A 17,679-nucleotide genomic window follows, 5' to 3' on the forward strand; every position below is an offset into this window, starting at 1 on the left:
TTGACTCTTGACTCAACTCTTGACCCTCCCCGACTACTGAAGACTGCAGGTTGCCTCAACATCAGGCAGTTGATGCGACAGCCAAGAAGGCAAACCAACGCCTCTACTTCCTCAGGGGACTGAGGACATTCAGCAATGATCCAGCATGTCTCCTTCTACAGGCGCCCCATAGAAAGCATACTGTCGGCTTGCATCACAGCTTGCTTTAGGAACACCTAGTGTGTAGGTTAGTGCTAGGGTGATCGCTGGTCGGCATGGACATGGTGGGCCGAATGGCCTGTTTCCGCACTGGATCTCTAATCTAAACTAAGCTAAACCTGTGTGAACCCAAAAATGCAGAAAGGAACTGCAGATGCTGGTTGATACCAGAAACACAAAGTGCTGGAATAACTCAACAGGTCAGGCCGCATCTTAGGAGATTCAGGGTGGGTGACGTTTTGGGTTGGGACCCTAATTACTTTTTCTCCAGAGATGCTGCCTGAGCCGCTGAGTTACTCCAGCACTCTGTGAAACGTCACCTATCCATGTTCTCCAGAGATGCTGCCTGACCCGCTGAGTTACTCCAGCACTCTGTGAAACGTCACCTATCCATGTTCTCCAGAGATGCTGCCTGAGCCGCTGAGTTACTCCAGCACTTTGCATCTATCTTTGTGTGGACCCCATCTTGTGCACCATGTCGTTAGATCAGTTGGACAACCCGGGCTACTTTGTGGAGACTTTTATGTTGCTGGCGAGACCTTGCCCTTGCCAGCAGACTGATTAATGCCACCAGTAGGAGTGGACTTTCAGTTGTTTTAAGAACTTGGATTGGCCACTCACAATTGTTTAGTTTAGTTGAGAGATACACGGTGGAAACAGGACTTTGGGCCCACCGAGTCCACGCCAACCATCGATCACCCGTTCACACTACTTCTATGATATCCCACTTTCCCATCCACTCCCTACGCACCAGCGGACAATTTACAGAGGGCCAATTAACCTACAAACCTGCATGTCTTTGGGATGTGGGAGGAAACTAGAGCGCCCGGTGGAAACCCACAAGGTCACAGAGATAACGCAGAAACGGCATCCGTAGTCAGGATCGAACCCGAGTCTCTGGCGCTGTAAAGCAGCAACTCTACCAGCTGCACCACTGTGCCGCCCGACAGAGGCAGTGTCTGTCTGGAACCCTACAGCGGTAAGGAAGGAGACCAAGCCTGATCTTCTGGGCAGGGGCATTAGCCAGGGAAATAAGAGGACATTATCAATTAATGATTACTCTGCACGAGTCCATACATCAGAGGTGATGCCATGTCAGTCAATGAGAATACATTTTCATTTGAAGAATCGCAGCAGGACAGAGTTCCCTTTGAAGCCCTACATTGAGCAGCTGGAATACCATATTTTATTTCTAAAAGATGCTCTGCTGGAGGAATGTGATCTGCGTATGGTTGCCAAATAAAGAACCTCACAGGGTCTCTTGTCCAGAGTAGGGGAATCAAGAACCAGAGGACATAGGTTTAAGGTGAGGGGTTGGGGGGGGGAGTAAGATTTAATAGGAACCTGAGGGGTAACTTTTTTACACAAAGGGTGGTGGATGTACGGAACCATCTACCGGAGGAGGTAGTTGAGGCAGGTATTATCGCAACGTAGAAGAGATATTTAGGCAAGTACATGGATAGGACAGGTTTAGAGGGGTATGGGCCAAACGCAGGCAGTTGGGACCTGTTGGTCATTGTGGTCAAGTTAGGCCGAAGGGCCTGTTTCCACACTGCGTCTCTATGATTCTAACAAATATGATCAGCAATTGAATGGACTGGAATGCCAGGTGCATTGTATTATAACAGATAGGATGCAGTCAAATCAGACCCAGGAACGAAGGAGATTAAAAAATGTGTTGGACACTGCCCAGTCCATCATGGATACCGACCTCCCCACTATCGAAGGGATCTACAGGAGGCGCTGCCTCATAAAAGCAGCCAGCATCACCAAAGACCCACACCGCCCTGGCCACGCTCTCATCTTGCTGCTACCATTGGGAAGAGGGTACAGGAGCATGAAAAAAAATGACCTCCAGATTCAAGAACCACTTCTTCCCAGCAACCATCAGGTTCTTGAACACTGCACAACACCAATCATGAAATATAATCCAGTTTTGGTTGCACCAAGGACTTTGGCATTTTCCTTTTGGGGTTGTTGTACCCACATTAACAAAATGTGTGGTTTATAAGTTGATTGGCTTCAGTAAAATAGTCCCTAGTGTGTAGCGTAGAAGTAGTGTATGGGTGATTGCCGGTTGGCATGGACTCGGTGGGCCAAAGGGCCTGTTTCCAAACTGTATCTCGAAGCTAAAACTACTACTAGAAAATGATATTGAATCTCCATGAAGGAAATTCTAAAGCAACAAAGGTAATTGCCTTATGGAAACAAGGGTATAAACCTTGACACAAAGTTGCTGGAGTAACTCAGCCGGGCAGGCAGCATCTCTACAGGACATGCATAGGTGACGTTTCGGGTCGGAACCCTTCTTCAGCCTGATTGTAGTAGGAGGGAGAAAGCTGGAAGAGAGGTGGGGGCGGGACAAAGTCTAACAAGTGACAGGTGGATACAGATGAGGGGGTTTGATTGGCAGACGGGTGGAGCATTCAATCCACTCATCTACCAATCAACCCACCTCTAGTCTCATTCTTCCACCCCCCCTCCCCCTCCCCCTCCCCTCCCTCCCCCTCCCCCCTAGCCACAATCAGCCTGAAGAAGGGTCCCGATCTGAAACGTCACCTATGCATATCCCGCAGAGATACTGCCTGACCAGCTGAGATGACTCCAGCAACTTTGTGTCAAGGTTTATACCTTTCTTTCCATAAGGCAATTGCTGTTTGACCCACTGTGTAACTCCAGCACTTTGTGTCTTTTTTGTTAATCAGCATCTGCACTTCCTTGTACCTGTATATGCAGAGGGGTCTTATGGTCCAAGTCCAAGTGGTGTCACAAGTAGGTAGAGTGATAAAGAAGGTAAATGGCAGTCGTGACTTTATTGGTCGGGGCATTGAGTCTCAGAGTCAGGGAGTCGTGATGCAGCTTGGGAGGACTTTGGTTCGGCCGCATTTGGAATATCGTGGGCAGTTCTGGTTGCCCCATCACAGGATGGATGTGGAAGCTTTGGAAAGTGTGCAGAAGAGGTTTCATGGAATGATGCATTAGGGAGAGGTGTGGGGCAAGTTGTTTCTTCACACAGAGTTTGTGAGTGGCTAGAACGTACTGCCGGGGGTGGTGGTGGAGGCAGTTGCGACAGTAGCATTAAGGGACTGTTGGATAGAGATATGGATGTGGAGGGATATGGACTATGTGCAGGCACAAAAGAGTTGATCTTGGCATCATCCCTGTAAATTGCCCTCGAGCGTCGAGAGTGCATGCGAAAGTGGGATAACATAGAACTAGTGTGAACGGGTGATGGATGATGGGCGTGGACTCGGTGAGCCGAAGGGCCTGTTTCAATGCTGAGTCCTTCAATTCAATCCAATCCGAGTCCCAGGGAAACTGCTGTGTCCAATGCTGATGTGAGGTTTTGAAAAATTCAGCCTCGCTTGACATGGAACAGACAGCGTGGCTCAGAGATGGAAGGGAATGATTCAGTAATGCAGATCAAATGAGAACTAAGACAAATTAAGCCATTTTGATGAGCTCTGGGAATGCAGCGTGGAAAAACTAATTACAAGTGAGAGGGTCTTAATGAGGACAATGCTGTATCACGGGGATTAATATTAGATGACTCCATTACCCATCAGACTGGAATGTTTTCTGAATATTGACATGATCGAGTGTGTTAGTTAGTGAATCTTAGCCAATTAATAGCTTTTGTTATGATAATGGTTGGAAATTGGGTGTATTATTTATACACATTGGCGTTTTGGGCATTTTCCATTCCACCCATAGATGAAGAGAATCATTACTGCAGGGATTACTGAGGAGGTCTATTCAACAGATGTATTCACATTGCTTCTGCAAGATTTCGCTTGGCTCTGCTGCTTAAAAGGCTTGCTGATCATAGAACATAGAACAGTACAGCACAGGAACAGACCCTTTGGCCCACATTTCCATGCTGAACATGGTGCCAAGTCAAACCTATCTACCTGCACGGAATCCTTATCCCACCCCCACTATCCCTGGCAATGTGTTCCAAGCACCCACCACCCTCTGTGTAAAAAAAAAATTGGATTGCTCTCCACTTAAGTCTATTTTAAACCGCCCCTCTCACCTCAAAGCTCTGCCCTCTGGCATTTGATATTTCCCTAAAAAGACACAAAGTGCTGGAGTAACTCAGCGGGTCAGGCAGCATCTCAGGAGAACATGGACAGGTGACATTTCGGGTCGGGACCTTTCTTTTGACTCAACGTGGATAGGTGATGTTTCCAGTCGAGGCGCTTCGGGTTTGAAGAAGGGTCTTTTTCCCCCCAAAAAATCACATATCCATGTTCTCCAGAGATGCTGCCTGACTCTCTGCGTTGCTCCAGCACTTTGTGTCTTTTATTTCAATCCAGCATCTGCACTCCCTTTTGTCAAGTTCGATATTCCCTTCCTTGGAAAAAGGTTCTGACTCTCTACCCTATCCATGCCTCTCCTCATCTATATACTAAAACTCTCGTTTGTTATCTTGTTTGTGACTGAACTTCAGCCAAAACGGTACACGATAGCACGACAATTTTAGGCCCACCTTACTCACCATTGTCACTTTAGTGATAATGCAAGTCGTTTTATTGAAATCGGCGTTATATTGTTAAAGTTATTCACATTTTAAAGTTTAAAAGGAGGGGAGGGGGAGGGGAGGAGGGAGGGAGGGGGGAAGGGGGAGTGGGGGAGAGGGGAGGGGGGGTTGAGGAGAGAGGGGAGGGGGGTAGGACAGGGTGCTGCACCAATGCAGGAGAGGTTTGGGCCCAACGGGTCCACTTGGTCTAGTTTTATATACATCTTTCTGGTCCCCACTGCGTGGCTCTGTAAGTGTCATACTGATAGTAAATATTTCTTTTAGTATTTATGTCATTATGGAATCCAATTTAAAATGTTTGTTTAAACTTGACCTGGAAAATGATTGTATTAGTCATATTATTCCTAGTTCACTGTTATCCCAGATCAGCCTTGAAAGGGATTTTGAATTTTGAATCTATTGTAAGCAATCAGAGGAATAAAAACTATAATCTCCTTGAATAATTCAGTGTATTGCATATGTCGAGGACAAGGGTTAGGTATTATGATAATGGTTGCCCAGTCCTCTGAATAAGCTACAGACACACATTATCCATTCCAATGCAGCACTTTATCATTAATAATAATCATTTATATATTTTTTTAAATAGAACGTAGCTTCTGTGATTTACCAAGTTAGTGATGTTGACCAGAAAAGGGATGGGTTAGGTAATCCTGAGCTTAGACAGAGCTGTACAGCACGGACACAGGCCCTTCGGCCCACCTTCTCTAGGCTGATCAAGTTGGCATATTGGTCTATTCCCATTTGCATGCATTTGACACATATCCTTCTGAACCCTCTCTGAATCACTTGCCACACCTTTACCCACCCCCACCTCTTTTTTTCCAGCCTTTTCCTCTCTACTCCATCAGTCTGAAGAAGGGTCCCGAACGGAAACGTCATCTATCCACTCCCTCCGCAGATGCTGCCTGACCTCCTGAGTTGCGGCAGGACTGTTTGCTCAAGATTCCAGCAGTTACGTGTCCCCAGGTTCATCTAGAGACTGAGCAGTGGTGCAGCTAACCTATACTTGATTACAACGTGTTGGAGTAACTCAGCAGGTCAGGCTGCATCTCTGCCTGCCCAGACTATCTATATGGCACCTATCCGTACATTTTCCCCAGAGATGCTGCCTGACCTGCTGACTTTCCCCAGCACTTTGTGCCACCTTTGTCTATTAACAAGCATCTGCAGTTTTTTGTTTTTCTATAATTCAAGGTGTTTTTTGAGCCACAAATCTTGGCCAGATACTAAATAATTTAGTGTTCTTCATAAGAAATAGTCTTTACCTTGCAGTGTCTACAATCGATCAGAGACATTGTTTAAGAAAATAACTGCAGATGCTGGTACAAATCGAAGGTATTTATTCACAAAATGCTGGAGTAACTCAGCAGGTCAGGCAGCATCTCAGGAGAGAAGGAATGGGTGACGTTTCGGGTCGAGACCCTTCTCCAGATGATTGTTTACACATATGGAAATGAAAACTAAAAGAAAACCATGTTCGGAAAATGTAGTTGAAATAAAATATTCTCTCTTCATTTAATCTTGCAGAACACAGATAAATTTTACGGTGGCTATTGATTTTACGGCTTCCAATGGTAAGTCCTTAATCAAATAATCTCCGCTACTGAGTGAGTTTATGGTATTTGCATAGGTGGTCACTAATTGCAGATTTATGACTTTAATCAAATAGTTGACAATTTATCAATTGATTATTTGGATACTAAACCTTGTTAAATATCCTATCATAAATCACAACGTCCTCAAAGGAAAATCAACATTTGTTTGCTGCTTTCATATTGATTTTTGAACCAGTTGTGGCCCTTGCGTAATTTACTGCTTGCTTTGATGGCGTTTAGTTGTAAATATTTACAGAAGTTTAAATAAAAGAACGATGCCAATATTTTAAGACAGACGGAGCGAAAGGAAACTAAAATGCTTTCCTAACTCCGTTGTTTTACAGAAAGAAATATTACGAGCATATATTAAAAACTTGCTCAAAACTAATCTCTGACAATAACACTACCTTGGCAATGTTAATCAATTGCCTCTAGTACTGTTATGCTTTTGTTTTGCGATGTTACTGCATCATCTTTTTAAAGGCACTGCTCAGTTCTGATGGAGAGGGTTAAAGTGTGAAAGGAGCTGTGCAGGTCAGGTTTTTTTTACACACCTTCTGGATGACCACAAAATGGTTAATAATATCGTATCGCTAAAGTAAGTGTCTTCTTTCTTTTCATTGCTTCATCAGGAAACCCATCTCAGTCCACATCCCTGCATTACATGAACCCTTATCAGATGAATGCTTATGCAATGGCTTTGAAGGCAGTAGGTGAAATCATTCAGGACTACGACAGTGACAAGATGTTCCCAGCGCTGGGCTTTGGTGCTAAACTACCTCCCGATGGAAGAGTTTCACATGAGTTTGCTTTGGTAAAACAATATCTCTGTGCATGCTGTTTATGTTGTGTAAGGTGTTGTTGAAGGGTCTCGGTGTTATTTTGCATTTTCAATGTTGTATAGAATCATAGAGTCATACTGTGTAGAAACAGGCCCTTCAGCCGAACTTGCCCACACCCACCAACATGCCCCATCTACACTAGACCCACCTGTCTGCATTTGCCCACATCCCTCTCAACCTATCCTATCCATGTACATGTTTCATTGTTTCTTAAATGTTGGGATAGTCCCAGGCTCAACTACCTCTTCCGGCAATTCGTTCCATGCACTCACCAACCTTTGTTACCCCTCAGATTCCTATTAAATCTTTTCTGTTACATCTTAAACCTATGTCCTCCGGTTATTGAATCCCCTTCTGTGGGCAAGAAACTTGTCTACCTGTACGTCTACCTGATTTATTCCTCTCATGATTTATACACCTCTATAAGATCACTCCTCATCCTCCTGTGCACCAAGGAATAGAGTCCCAGCCTGCTCAACCTCTCCCTATAGCTCAGACCCTCGAGTCCTGGCAACATATTTGCACTGAATGTTCTACCCTTTGTCCTGTGTCTGTACACTGTGGACGGCTTGATTGTAATCATGTACAGTCTTTTCTTTGACTGGATTGCATACAAACAAAATATTTTCACTGTACTTTGGTACACGTGACAATAATAAACTAGACTAAACCATGTAGGAAATGCTGGAAATAGTAAGGTTTTTAATATGTGTTACCCCGGAGTATATATACTGGGGAAACATCATGGGAAAAGAGGCCAACATAGTGAAGGTAACATGAAGGTCATTTTTGGAGCGGCAATAGATAAAGTTAGGATAGACACAAAATGCGGGAGTAACTCAGTGGGACAGGCAGCATCTCTGGAGAGAAGGAATGGGTGACGTTTCGGGTCGAGACCCTTCTTCCGACCCTGAACGTCTGACTTATTTTGCAGCATCTGCAGTTCCTCCCTACAGATAAATTTAGGAGGTGTTCAGACTCCAAGACATAGGTGGTTGAAGTAAAGATAAACATAGGAGGTTGTAAACCAGGCTGGGGGGGCAATAAATCATGAGATTAAAAAAGTCACTTTTGACACCTATTCGTAAGAGAAATGGGGGAATGGTTTTCTGATCAAGAGGGAAGAGAAAGCTGAAGGTTGATCACTGATGAATTATTTCAAAACTGTAAAATTCACATATGGCCGTTGTGTGGTGAGAATATAAGAAGACCATGTGTGTTATGAATCACTGAAATATTCTGGGTTCTATCCGAGCATTTTCCATTACACAGTGTTAAGGCTTTGAACAAACCAACTTGTTTGGGAAACTCACCACTGCTCGACGAGATTGTCTTTGTGTGCTGCTGGCCAAACGTAAAATTCCCTCCAACATTGTGATAAAAGAAACAGGAGCAAAATATCAATTGGGAGTGCCAGGAAATAGAAAGTGTGGCACAAAGTGCTGGAGTAACTCAGCGGGTCAGGCAGTACCTCTGGAGAACGTGGATAGCTGATGTTTCAGATTGGGACCCTTCTTCAGACTCAGTCCTGATGGTAGCATCTGTGGATGGAAACAGCAATAATGTAGTCTGACCTGCTGAGTTACTCCAGCACTTTCTGTTTTGATCAAGATTCCGGCCTCTATAGAACCTGTGTCTTCATTTTACCCTCCACTGCAAAATCTCCTCAAAGTGTGACGACATTGTTGAAGTTCTCCTCTCTCTGACTGGAGTTCTGTGAGACCCTCTCTCACAACTCCCCTCTGTGATTCCTGCTGCTCACCTGCTCTTCAACTATGTTCTGACCCAGATTCATCGTATGTCTGAAGAAGGGTCCCAACCCGAAACGTCATCTGTCCATTCCATCCACAGATACTGCCTGAACCACTGAGTTCCTCCTGCACTTTGTGATTTGCTCATGTTTCCAGCATCTGCGGTTCCTTGTATCTCCAGCAACAGTTAGTGGAGGCAGTGCCAAAGAGCCACCAGGCTAAGAGCTGCTGCCTCACAGCGCCAGAGACCTGGGTTTGATCCTGACTGTGGATGCTCTCTGTAGAGTTTGTACATTCTCCCTGTGACTGTGTAAGTTTTATCCGGGTGCTCCAGTTTCCTCCCACACTCCAACGACGTACAGGTTTGTAAGTTAATTGGCTTCGGTATAATTGTAAATTGTCCGTAGTGTATAGGGTTAGTGTATGGGGTGATCGCTGGTCGACATGGACTCGGTGGGCTGAAGGGCCTGTTTCTGTGCTGTATCTCTAAAGTCTAAAGCTCATTATTTTGAAACACATGAATGTTCTTTCTGCCTAATATTTACCCCTGAAGCAATCTGCCGGGGCCAGTGGTGCAGCGATTGAATGTTGTGTTTCCTACATTGGGAACAACATTTCAAAAACATTGAACTCAACGTAGAAAGATATGGGCAAGATTTTCATGTTTACTCCTTGAAGCCTTTCAGTGATTTCATGGGAGTTGCAAAGCCTGTGGAAGATGCTATTTAAAAACAAGTTATTTCCATCTAAATCCACGTGCTGCCGTTCCCTGTGGGAGGAAGCGAAAATGGAAATGCGTCGTGACTACTTTGTTAGATTGCTTATTTCCGAGCTGCAAGTTTAAGATTAACACCGGGAGAGGCCTGAGAGGAAATTACATTTGCACTTTCTCAGCTGGGATTTATAAAGAAATAAATCCAATTAAGAACAAGAGAGGGAAAATGCACATTTTCACACACTCTGGACATAAATCAGTTCCCAAAAGTGTGTCTCCCATCTTACATTATCCTGGAGGGAAATGCTATTGGTAATTGTTTGGCAATTGTATAGCAAACTATTATTTTTGCCAATTTAGCAGAATCAGAATCTAATATGTTCCTAATATCAGCTGATTTGACTTTTGCATTTCGTATGAGCAGTCTCATCTTTGATTTGCCGAGGCAGAGATTCAAGTATTAAAGGGCCTGTCCCACAGGTGATTTTTCAGGCGACTACAGGTGACTAGGCTGTCACCACACGGTCGCCAGGGTGTCGCCTGTATGGTCGTGACTCGTCTCCAAAGAGTCGTAGCATCTTTCTGGTCGCCGCTGGATTTTCAGAATTTTGAAAAAATTTCAGCGGCAGTGGGTTTGGCGCCAATGGGCGTAGCTTGATGTATCCTAACGTAGGCGTTGTCGTAGGTTGTCGCCAGGTGACATAGGTTGTCGCCGGTGCTGACTTCGCTGAATTCAGCATGGAAACAGGCCCTTCGGCCCAACCGTGCCCTCACCGACCAACATGTCCCATCTACACTAGACCCACCTGCCTGTGTTTGGCCCGTATCCCATCTAAACCTGTCCTATCCATGTACTTGTCGAAATGCTTCTTAATGCCAGAAAGAGTGCAGGCACAAGGATCGGCAGATGCTGGAATCGTGAGCAAAACACAAAAGTGCTGGAGGAACTCAGCAGGTCAGGCAGCATCTGTGGAGGGAATGCTTTGGGACGGGACCCTTCTTCAGGCTGGAGAAGACTATCTGAAGAAGAATCACAACTGAAAACATCACCTGTCCATTCCTTCCTCAGGTGCTGCCTGCCCTCCTGAGCTCCTCCACCACTGTATTATGGCAGAAAGAATCATCCCATCGAGAAGCAACTGTGAACCCAGTAATGTTAAAGTGTTGTTCTGGGACCTCTCCATTGACAATAGGGTCATGGACCCATACAGCACGGAAACAGACCCTTCCGCCCAACCTGTCCACGCCGACCAACACGTCCCATCTACACTAGTCCTACCTGCCAGCTTGGCCCATATCCCTCTAAACCTATCCTATCCATGTAGCTGTCCAAATGTTCTTTGAACTTTTTCATCGTACCGGCCTCAACTACCTCCTCTGGCAGCTCGTTCCATACACCCACCACCCTTTGCAGTAAAAAAGTTGCCCCTCGGATTCCTATTCAATCTCCCCCCCACCACCCTCCCACCCCCCCCCCCTCACCTTAAATCAATGTCCTCTGGTTCTCAAATCCCCCATTCTGGGTAAAAGTGTGCATTTACCCTCATTATTCCTCTCATAATCTTAAACATCTCTAAGATCACCCTCTTCCTCCTGTGCTCGAAGGAATAAAGTCCTGGCCTGCTCAACCTCTCCCTGTAGCTCAGGCCCATGGTTCCTGGCAACATCCTCATAAGAATGCACATTCCATTGCAAGATGCTAAGACCATGCACAAACTGGAAGTACAGCACCCGATATTCTGCTTGGGTAGCTCACAATCCAATGGCATTGAATTCTCTCATTTTAGATAACTACCAAATCCCCCTTCGCTCTTCCTCCCCCACCCTTTCCTTCCCCACCCCCTCACTTGTGCCCCACCTGGACACACCAATATCTCCCTTGCCCTTCTACCTGCATTCCTTCCTTTAGCTTCACAATTTGTAAATCTTTAACCCTTTGTCTCACACCTTCTCTCTTTCCATCTCGAGCCTTTGTCCAGCCATCTGCCTCTCAAAAAAATGCCCTCACCTGTGTCATTTTCCAGGCTTTGCCCTGCCTCTCCTCTCTTCTAGCTTACTACCCCCACCCCCTTCAGTGGAACCAAATACATGGGAAGTGAGCAAAACAGACCGTTGTAAACCTGCTGGGAGTCAATGCCTAGGCTCCAGGGAGAGGTTGGGCAGGCTAGGTCTTTATTCCTTGGAGCACAGGGGGCTGAGGGGTGATCTTATAGAGGTGTACAAAATCACGAGGGAAATAGAAAGGGTGAATGCAGATTCTTTTACCCAGGGGAGAGAAACCAAGAACCGGAGGGCATATGTTTAAGGTGAGGGGGGACAGATTTAATAGGAACCTGAGTGGATACTTTTCACACAGTGGGTATATGGAACGAGCTGCCAGAGGAGGTAGTTGAGATATATACAATAACAATATCTAAAAGATACTTGGATAGGAAAGCTTTCGAGGGATATGGGCCAAACATGGGCAAATGGCTGGGATGGGGCATCTTGGACAAAGTGGGCCGAAGGGCCTGTTTCCATGCTGTATGACGCTATCTGTTTGTTTGGCTTCCTGGTGCCCTTTGAATTGAAAATATAGAGAGAGGACAAGGTGTATTCATTTTCTCTTGATTGCGTTTTAAATAACCTGCATTAATAAGGAGCTTTTTCCCAACAGATTTCTCAGAGTTCCCCATCAAAAGAATGTGAGAATTAATTTGCGGAATTGTTTCATATTGTGCCATTGCGTATCTAGCTGATTGATTCAATGATATAAATCTCCTAATGAAGCTTTTTTTTTAAAGTGGTAATTTTATGTATACAGGGCACACTTTGTAGAGAACCAGGGCTTGTTATCTTGTGATGCAAATTAAATGTGACACAGATGCATTTTGGAGCATTAAAATCAGTTTAATAGCAAAATTCCAATCAAACACAGGAGGTCGAACTCAGTGACGCAGCCTTGCCAAGTTTCAATTCAAATTTGCCATTCACTGTTTTATTTTTCATCTGATAATGGTCAGTGGCCTTTTAGTGATGGCACTGAAGACTATTATTACACTCTAATGAATAGAAAGGATGCTGAGACAGACCCAGGCTGTGTAGTGGATGGTTGGCACAGAAAACATGAACTTGTCATTAAACCAAATAAACAGAAAATATTTTTTTTTTAATTTACATCAATGCAACAGACCTTCGAATGTTGAAAAGGGTATGAAATAAAATATGTGGCGCGTAGATAGGGTGGACAGTCAGAAACTTTCTCGCAGGATGGAAATGTCCAACCTTAGCGGGCATAACCTTAAGAAGGAGAACGTTTAATGGGTAGGTGTAGGAAGGGATTGCAGATGCTGGTTTATACCGAAGGTAGGCACAAAATGCTGGAGTAACTCAGCGGGTCAGGCAGCATCACTGGGGAAAAGAGGAATAGGTGGCGTTTCGGGTCGGGACACTTCTTCAGACCCTGACGTTTAATGGAAATGTGCGGGGATAGTTTTCCGCAGAGGTTGGTGGCGGCTTGGACCATGCTGCCAGGGGTGGTGCTGGAGGCAGATACGATCGTGGTGTTTCAGAGGGTTTTAGACTGGAACGTGAAAGTGCAAGGAATAGAGGGATGTGTGTAGGGAGGAACTGCAGGTGCTGGTTTACTACAAAGATAGACACAAAATAACTCAGCGGGACAGACAGCATCTCTGGAGAGAGGGAACGGTTGATGTTTTGGGTCAAGACCCTTCTTCAGACTATGGATCGTGTACAGGCAGATGAGACCAGTCTCACTTTGCAACATGTTCGGCATAGACATTGTAGGCTGAACATGATGCCAAGTGAAACTGGTCTCATCCGCCTGTACATGATCCATAGTCTTGAAGAAGGGTCTTGACCCAAAAACATCAACCGTTCCCTCTCTCCAGAGATGCTGCCTGTCCCACTGTTCTTCTGCTGTACTGTTCTATGTTCTATGTGTGCAATGTGGCAGTGTCCAAATTTGACACGTTTCTCTTTAAACAGAACGGCATACCTGAGAATCCATATTGTAACGGCATTGACGGAATTCTGGAAGCATATCATCAGAGTCTCAAGACAGTCCAGCTTTATGGGCCCACAAATTTTGCGCCTGTGATCAATCATGTCGCAAGGTAAATGCAGCAACTCCTCAGTGCGCTATTCAAACGGTCTGGTTTGCAGTGTTTTACATCCGATTTAAATGGGGGAATTATGTAGATGTAAGGCGGTTTCAGACATCCAACAGACTCACCTCATTTGGAAATGTCAGTGTATGGTAATAGCCCGAGGTTAAAAAGTCAGTGCAAATCTGTTGAAAGATTAAACAGTATAAGGATTATATAGCTATTTAAATTTACCAAGCAGTCACGTTTTCTATTATCACCAATGTAAAGAGGCAGTTGTTAGCAGTAATGAAGATTGCAATGCTTTGAACTGGTAAAGCCAAAGGCATCATCTCTGCAATGGAGTGTGCATTTTCGTATCATTGATATAATTGATAGACCAATTGAAGATAGCACGGTGGCGCAGCGGTAGAGTTGCTGCCTCACACCAGGGTTCGATCCTAACTACGGGTGCTGTCTGTAAGGAGTTTGCACGTTCTTCCTGTGACCATGTGGGTTTTCACAGGCTGCTCTGGGAGTTTCCCACACTCCAAAGTCTGTAGGTTTGTAGGTTAATTGGCTTCTGTAAATTGCCACCCAGTGTGTAGGATAAAACTAGTGTATGGGCAATCGCTGGTCAATAGACAATAGACAATAGGTGCAGGAGGAGGCTATTCGGCCCTTCGAGCCAGCACCTCCATTCAATGTGATCATGGCTGATCATTCTCAATCAGTACACCGTTCCTGCCTTCTCCCCATACCCCCTGACTCCACTATCCTTAAGAGCTCTATCTAGCTCTCTCTTGAATGCATTCAGAGAATTGGCCTCCACTGCCTTCTGAGGCAGAGAATTCCACTGATTCACAACTCTCTGACTGAAAAGGTTTTTCCTCATCTCAGTTCTAAATGGCCTACCCCTTATTCTTAAACTGTGGCCCCTAGTTCTGGACTCCCCCAACATTGGGAACATGTTTCCTGCCTCTAACGTGCCCAACCCCTTAAAATCATATACGTTTCGATAAGATCCCCTCTCATCCTTCTAAATTCCAGTGTATACAAACCCAGTCGCTCCAGTCTTTCAACATATGACAGTCCTGCCATTCCAGGAATTAACCTAGTAAACCTACGCTGCATGCCCTGAATAGCAAGAATATCCTTCCTCAAATTTGGAGACCAAAACTGCACACATTACTCCAGGTGCGGTCTCACCATGGCCCTGTACAACTGCAGAAGGACCTCTTTGCTCCTATACTCAACTCCTCTTGTTATGAAGGCCAACATTCCATTGGCTTTCTTCACTGCCTGCTGAACCTGCATGCTTCATTTCAGTGACTGATGCACTAGGACACCCAGATCTCATTGTACGTCCCTTTTTCCTAACTTGACACCATTCAGATAATAATCTGCCTTCCTATTCTTACCACCAAAGTGGATAACCTCTCACTTATCCACATTAAACTGCATCTGCCATGCATCCGCCCACTCACACAATCTGTCCAAGTAACCCTGCAACCTCATAGCATTTTCCTCACAGGTCACACTACCACCCAGCTTTGTGTCATCTGCAAATTTGCTAATGGTACTTTTAATCCCTTCATCCAAGTCATTAATGTATATTGTAAATTGCTGCGGTCCCAGCACCGAACCTTGCGGTACCCAACTAGTCACTGCCTGCCATTCTGAAAGGGACCCACTTATCCCCACTCTTTGCTTTCTGTCTGCCAACCAATTTTCTATCCATGTCAGTACCCACCCCCAATACCATGTGCTCTAATTTTGCCCACTAATCTCCTATGTGGGACCTTGTCGAAGGCTTTCTGAAAGTCGAGGTATACCACATCCACCGGCTCTCCCCAATTTTGCTAGTTACATCCTCAAAAGATTCCAGAAGATTAGTCAAGCATGATTTCCCCTTCGTAAATCCATGCTGACTCGGAACGATCCTTTTACTGCTATCCAAATGCTCCGCAATTTCGTCTTTTATAATTGACTTCAGCATCTTCCCCACCACTGATGTCAAACTAACTGGTCTATAATTTCCCGTTTTCTCTCTCCCTCCTTTCTTAAAAAGTTGGATAACATTAGCTACCCTCCAATCTACAGGAGCTGATCCTGAATCTATAGAACATTGGAAAATGATCACCAATGCATCCACAATTTCTAGAGCCACCTCCTTAAGTACCCTGGGATGCAGACCATCAGGCCCTGGGGATTTATCAGCCTTCAGTCCCATCAGTCTACCCAACACCATTTCCTGCCTAATGTGAATTTCCTTCAGTTCCTCCGTCACCCTAGGATCTCTGGCCACTAGAACATCTGGAAGATTGTTTGTATCTTCCTTAGTGAAGACAGATCCAAAGTACCGGTTCAACCCATCTGCCATTTCCTTGTTCCCCATAATAAATTCCCCAGCTTCTGTCTTCAAGGGACCCACATTTGCCTTGACTATATTTTTCCTCTTCACACACCTAAAAAAGCTTTTACTATCCTCCTTTATATTATTGGCTAGCTTACCCTCGTACCTCATTTTTTCTCCCCGTATTGCCTTTTTAGTTATCTTCTGTTGCTCTTTAAAAGAGTCCCAAATCCTCTGGCTTCCCACTCTTCTTTGCTATGTTATACTTCTTTTATTTTTATGCTGTCCTTGACTTCTCCTGTCAGCCACAGGTGCCTCTTACTCCCCTTAGAATCTTTCCTCCTTTTTGGGATAAATTGATCCTGCAACTGCATTATTCCCAGGAATACCTGCCATTGCTGTTCCACCGCCTTCCCTGATAGGGCCTCCTTCCAGTCAAATCTGACCAGCTCCTGCCTCATGCCTCTGTAATCCCCTTTGCTATACTGTAATACTGACACTTCCGATTTTCCCTTCTCCCTCTCAATTTGTAGAGTAAAATTTATCATATTATGATTTATCATATCATGAGATACTGCAGCATTCTGTGCCCTTACCTGCCCAAGTGACTTGAATTGTTCTGGTCTATTTTTTTCAGCTTGAATGCACTTCGGAAGCTTTTATTCTACAGGACTTCATACACTTCACAAATTAACTTGGCCCGGTTTATTCTTGTCCTTTAATGCAAGACCTGCACTAACACAGTCTGTCATTTTGGAGTGTTGCCATGGCAACCTGTCCAGTTATTTCTCAAAGGAGACCTCTGTACATGTACATCCGTGTGATTTCCCTCTCCTCGCCACTGCTATTTTCAACCTCCTTGACCAGGCCATTCACCTACACCTCATTTCCCCTCTCTCCTACTGTCTCTTTCTTTTGCTTTCCTTAAAACTCGTCCACCATCAGCTTTTGTTTTAACTCTTTTAGGGTTTTCCTTTAATTGGCAAGACTCCTAGCTTTCGTTTAAAAGGAAACAGGTTTGCAGAATTAAATCTTCAAGAGATCAATAAAAGGAGTGGGAGAATCGAGAACCAGAGGACATAGTTTTACGGTGAGAGGGGGGGAGTCTTAATATGAACCTGAGGGGCAACTTTTTTACACAGTGTATGGAACGATCTGCCAGAGGAGGTAGTTGAGACAGGGATTATCACAATGTTTAAGAAATCTTTCGAGGAAATGTGCAGGCTATGTTTCAGGTCTGGACTCCTGCTCAAACATATTTATAGTAACAACAGTGCACAATCATCCACGAATTTACAAAAGTATTTTGAATCTGCAGGTTTAAATTATTAAATTGTAACACCATTCTTACTTTAAAGGAACAAATGAAAATGTGTATTAAAATCTCATGTCATCTATATACAGGATGGAAACAGGCCATTCGGCCCAACTTGCCCATGCCGACCAACATGCCCCCATCAACACTAGTCCCACCTGCCTGATGTAGCCCATATCCCTCCAAACCCATATTTGAGTATTTTTAAGGCACAGAATGACAGATTCTTGAATAGTAAAGGTGTCAGGGATTATGGGGAGAAGGCAGGAGAATGGG

At 44.8% G+C, this 17,679-nt stretch overlaps 1 protein-coding gene across 4 annotated transcripts in view; it reads left to right on the plus strand.

The window, feature by feature from the left end:
* Nucleotides 1-17,679, plus strand: part of LOC144605454 (copine-8-like) — a 299,949-nt gene that overhangs the window by 232,014 nt on the left and 50,256 nt on the right. For all 4 annotated transcript variants that reach the window (XM_078420725.1, XM_078420728.1, XM_078420727.1 and 1 more), the window contains 3 exons: nt 6,272-6,318; nt 6,972-7,153; nt 13,635-13,762. In XM_078420725.1, the coding sequence (XP_078276851.1) occupies nt 6,272-6,318; nt 6,972-7,153; nt 13,635-13,762 (357 nt within the window). The remainder of the gene's footprint in view (nt 1-6,271; nt 6,319-6,971; nt 7,154-13,634; nt 13,763-17,679) is intronic.

This window comes from Rhinoraja longicauda, chromosome 24 (genome assembly GCF_053455715.1).
Source record: "Rhinoraja longicauda isolate Sanriku21f chromosome 24, sRhiLon1.1, whole genome shotgun sequence".
Lineage (NCBI taxonomy): Eukaryota > Metazoa > Chordata > Chondrichthyes > Rajiformes > Arhynchobatidae > Rhinoraja > Rhinoraja longicauda.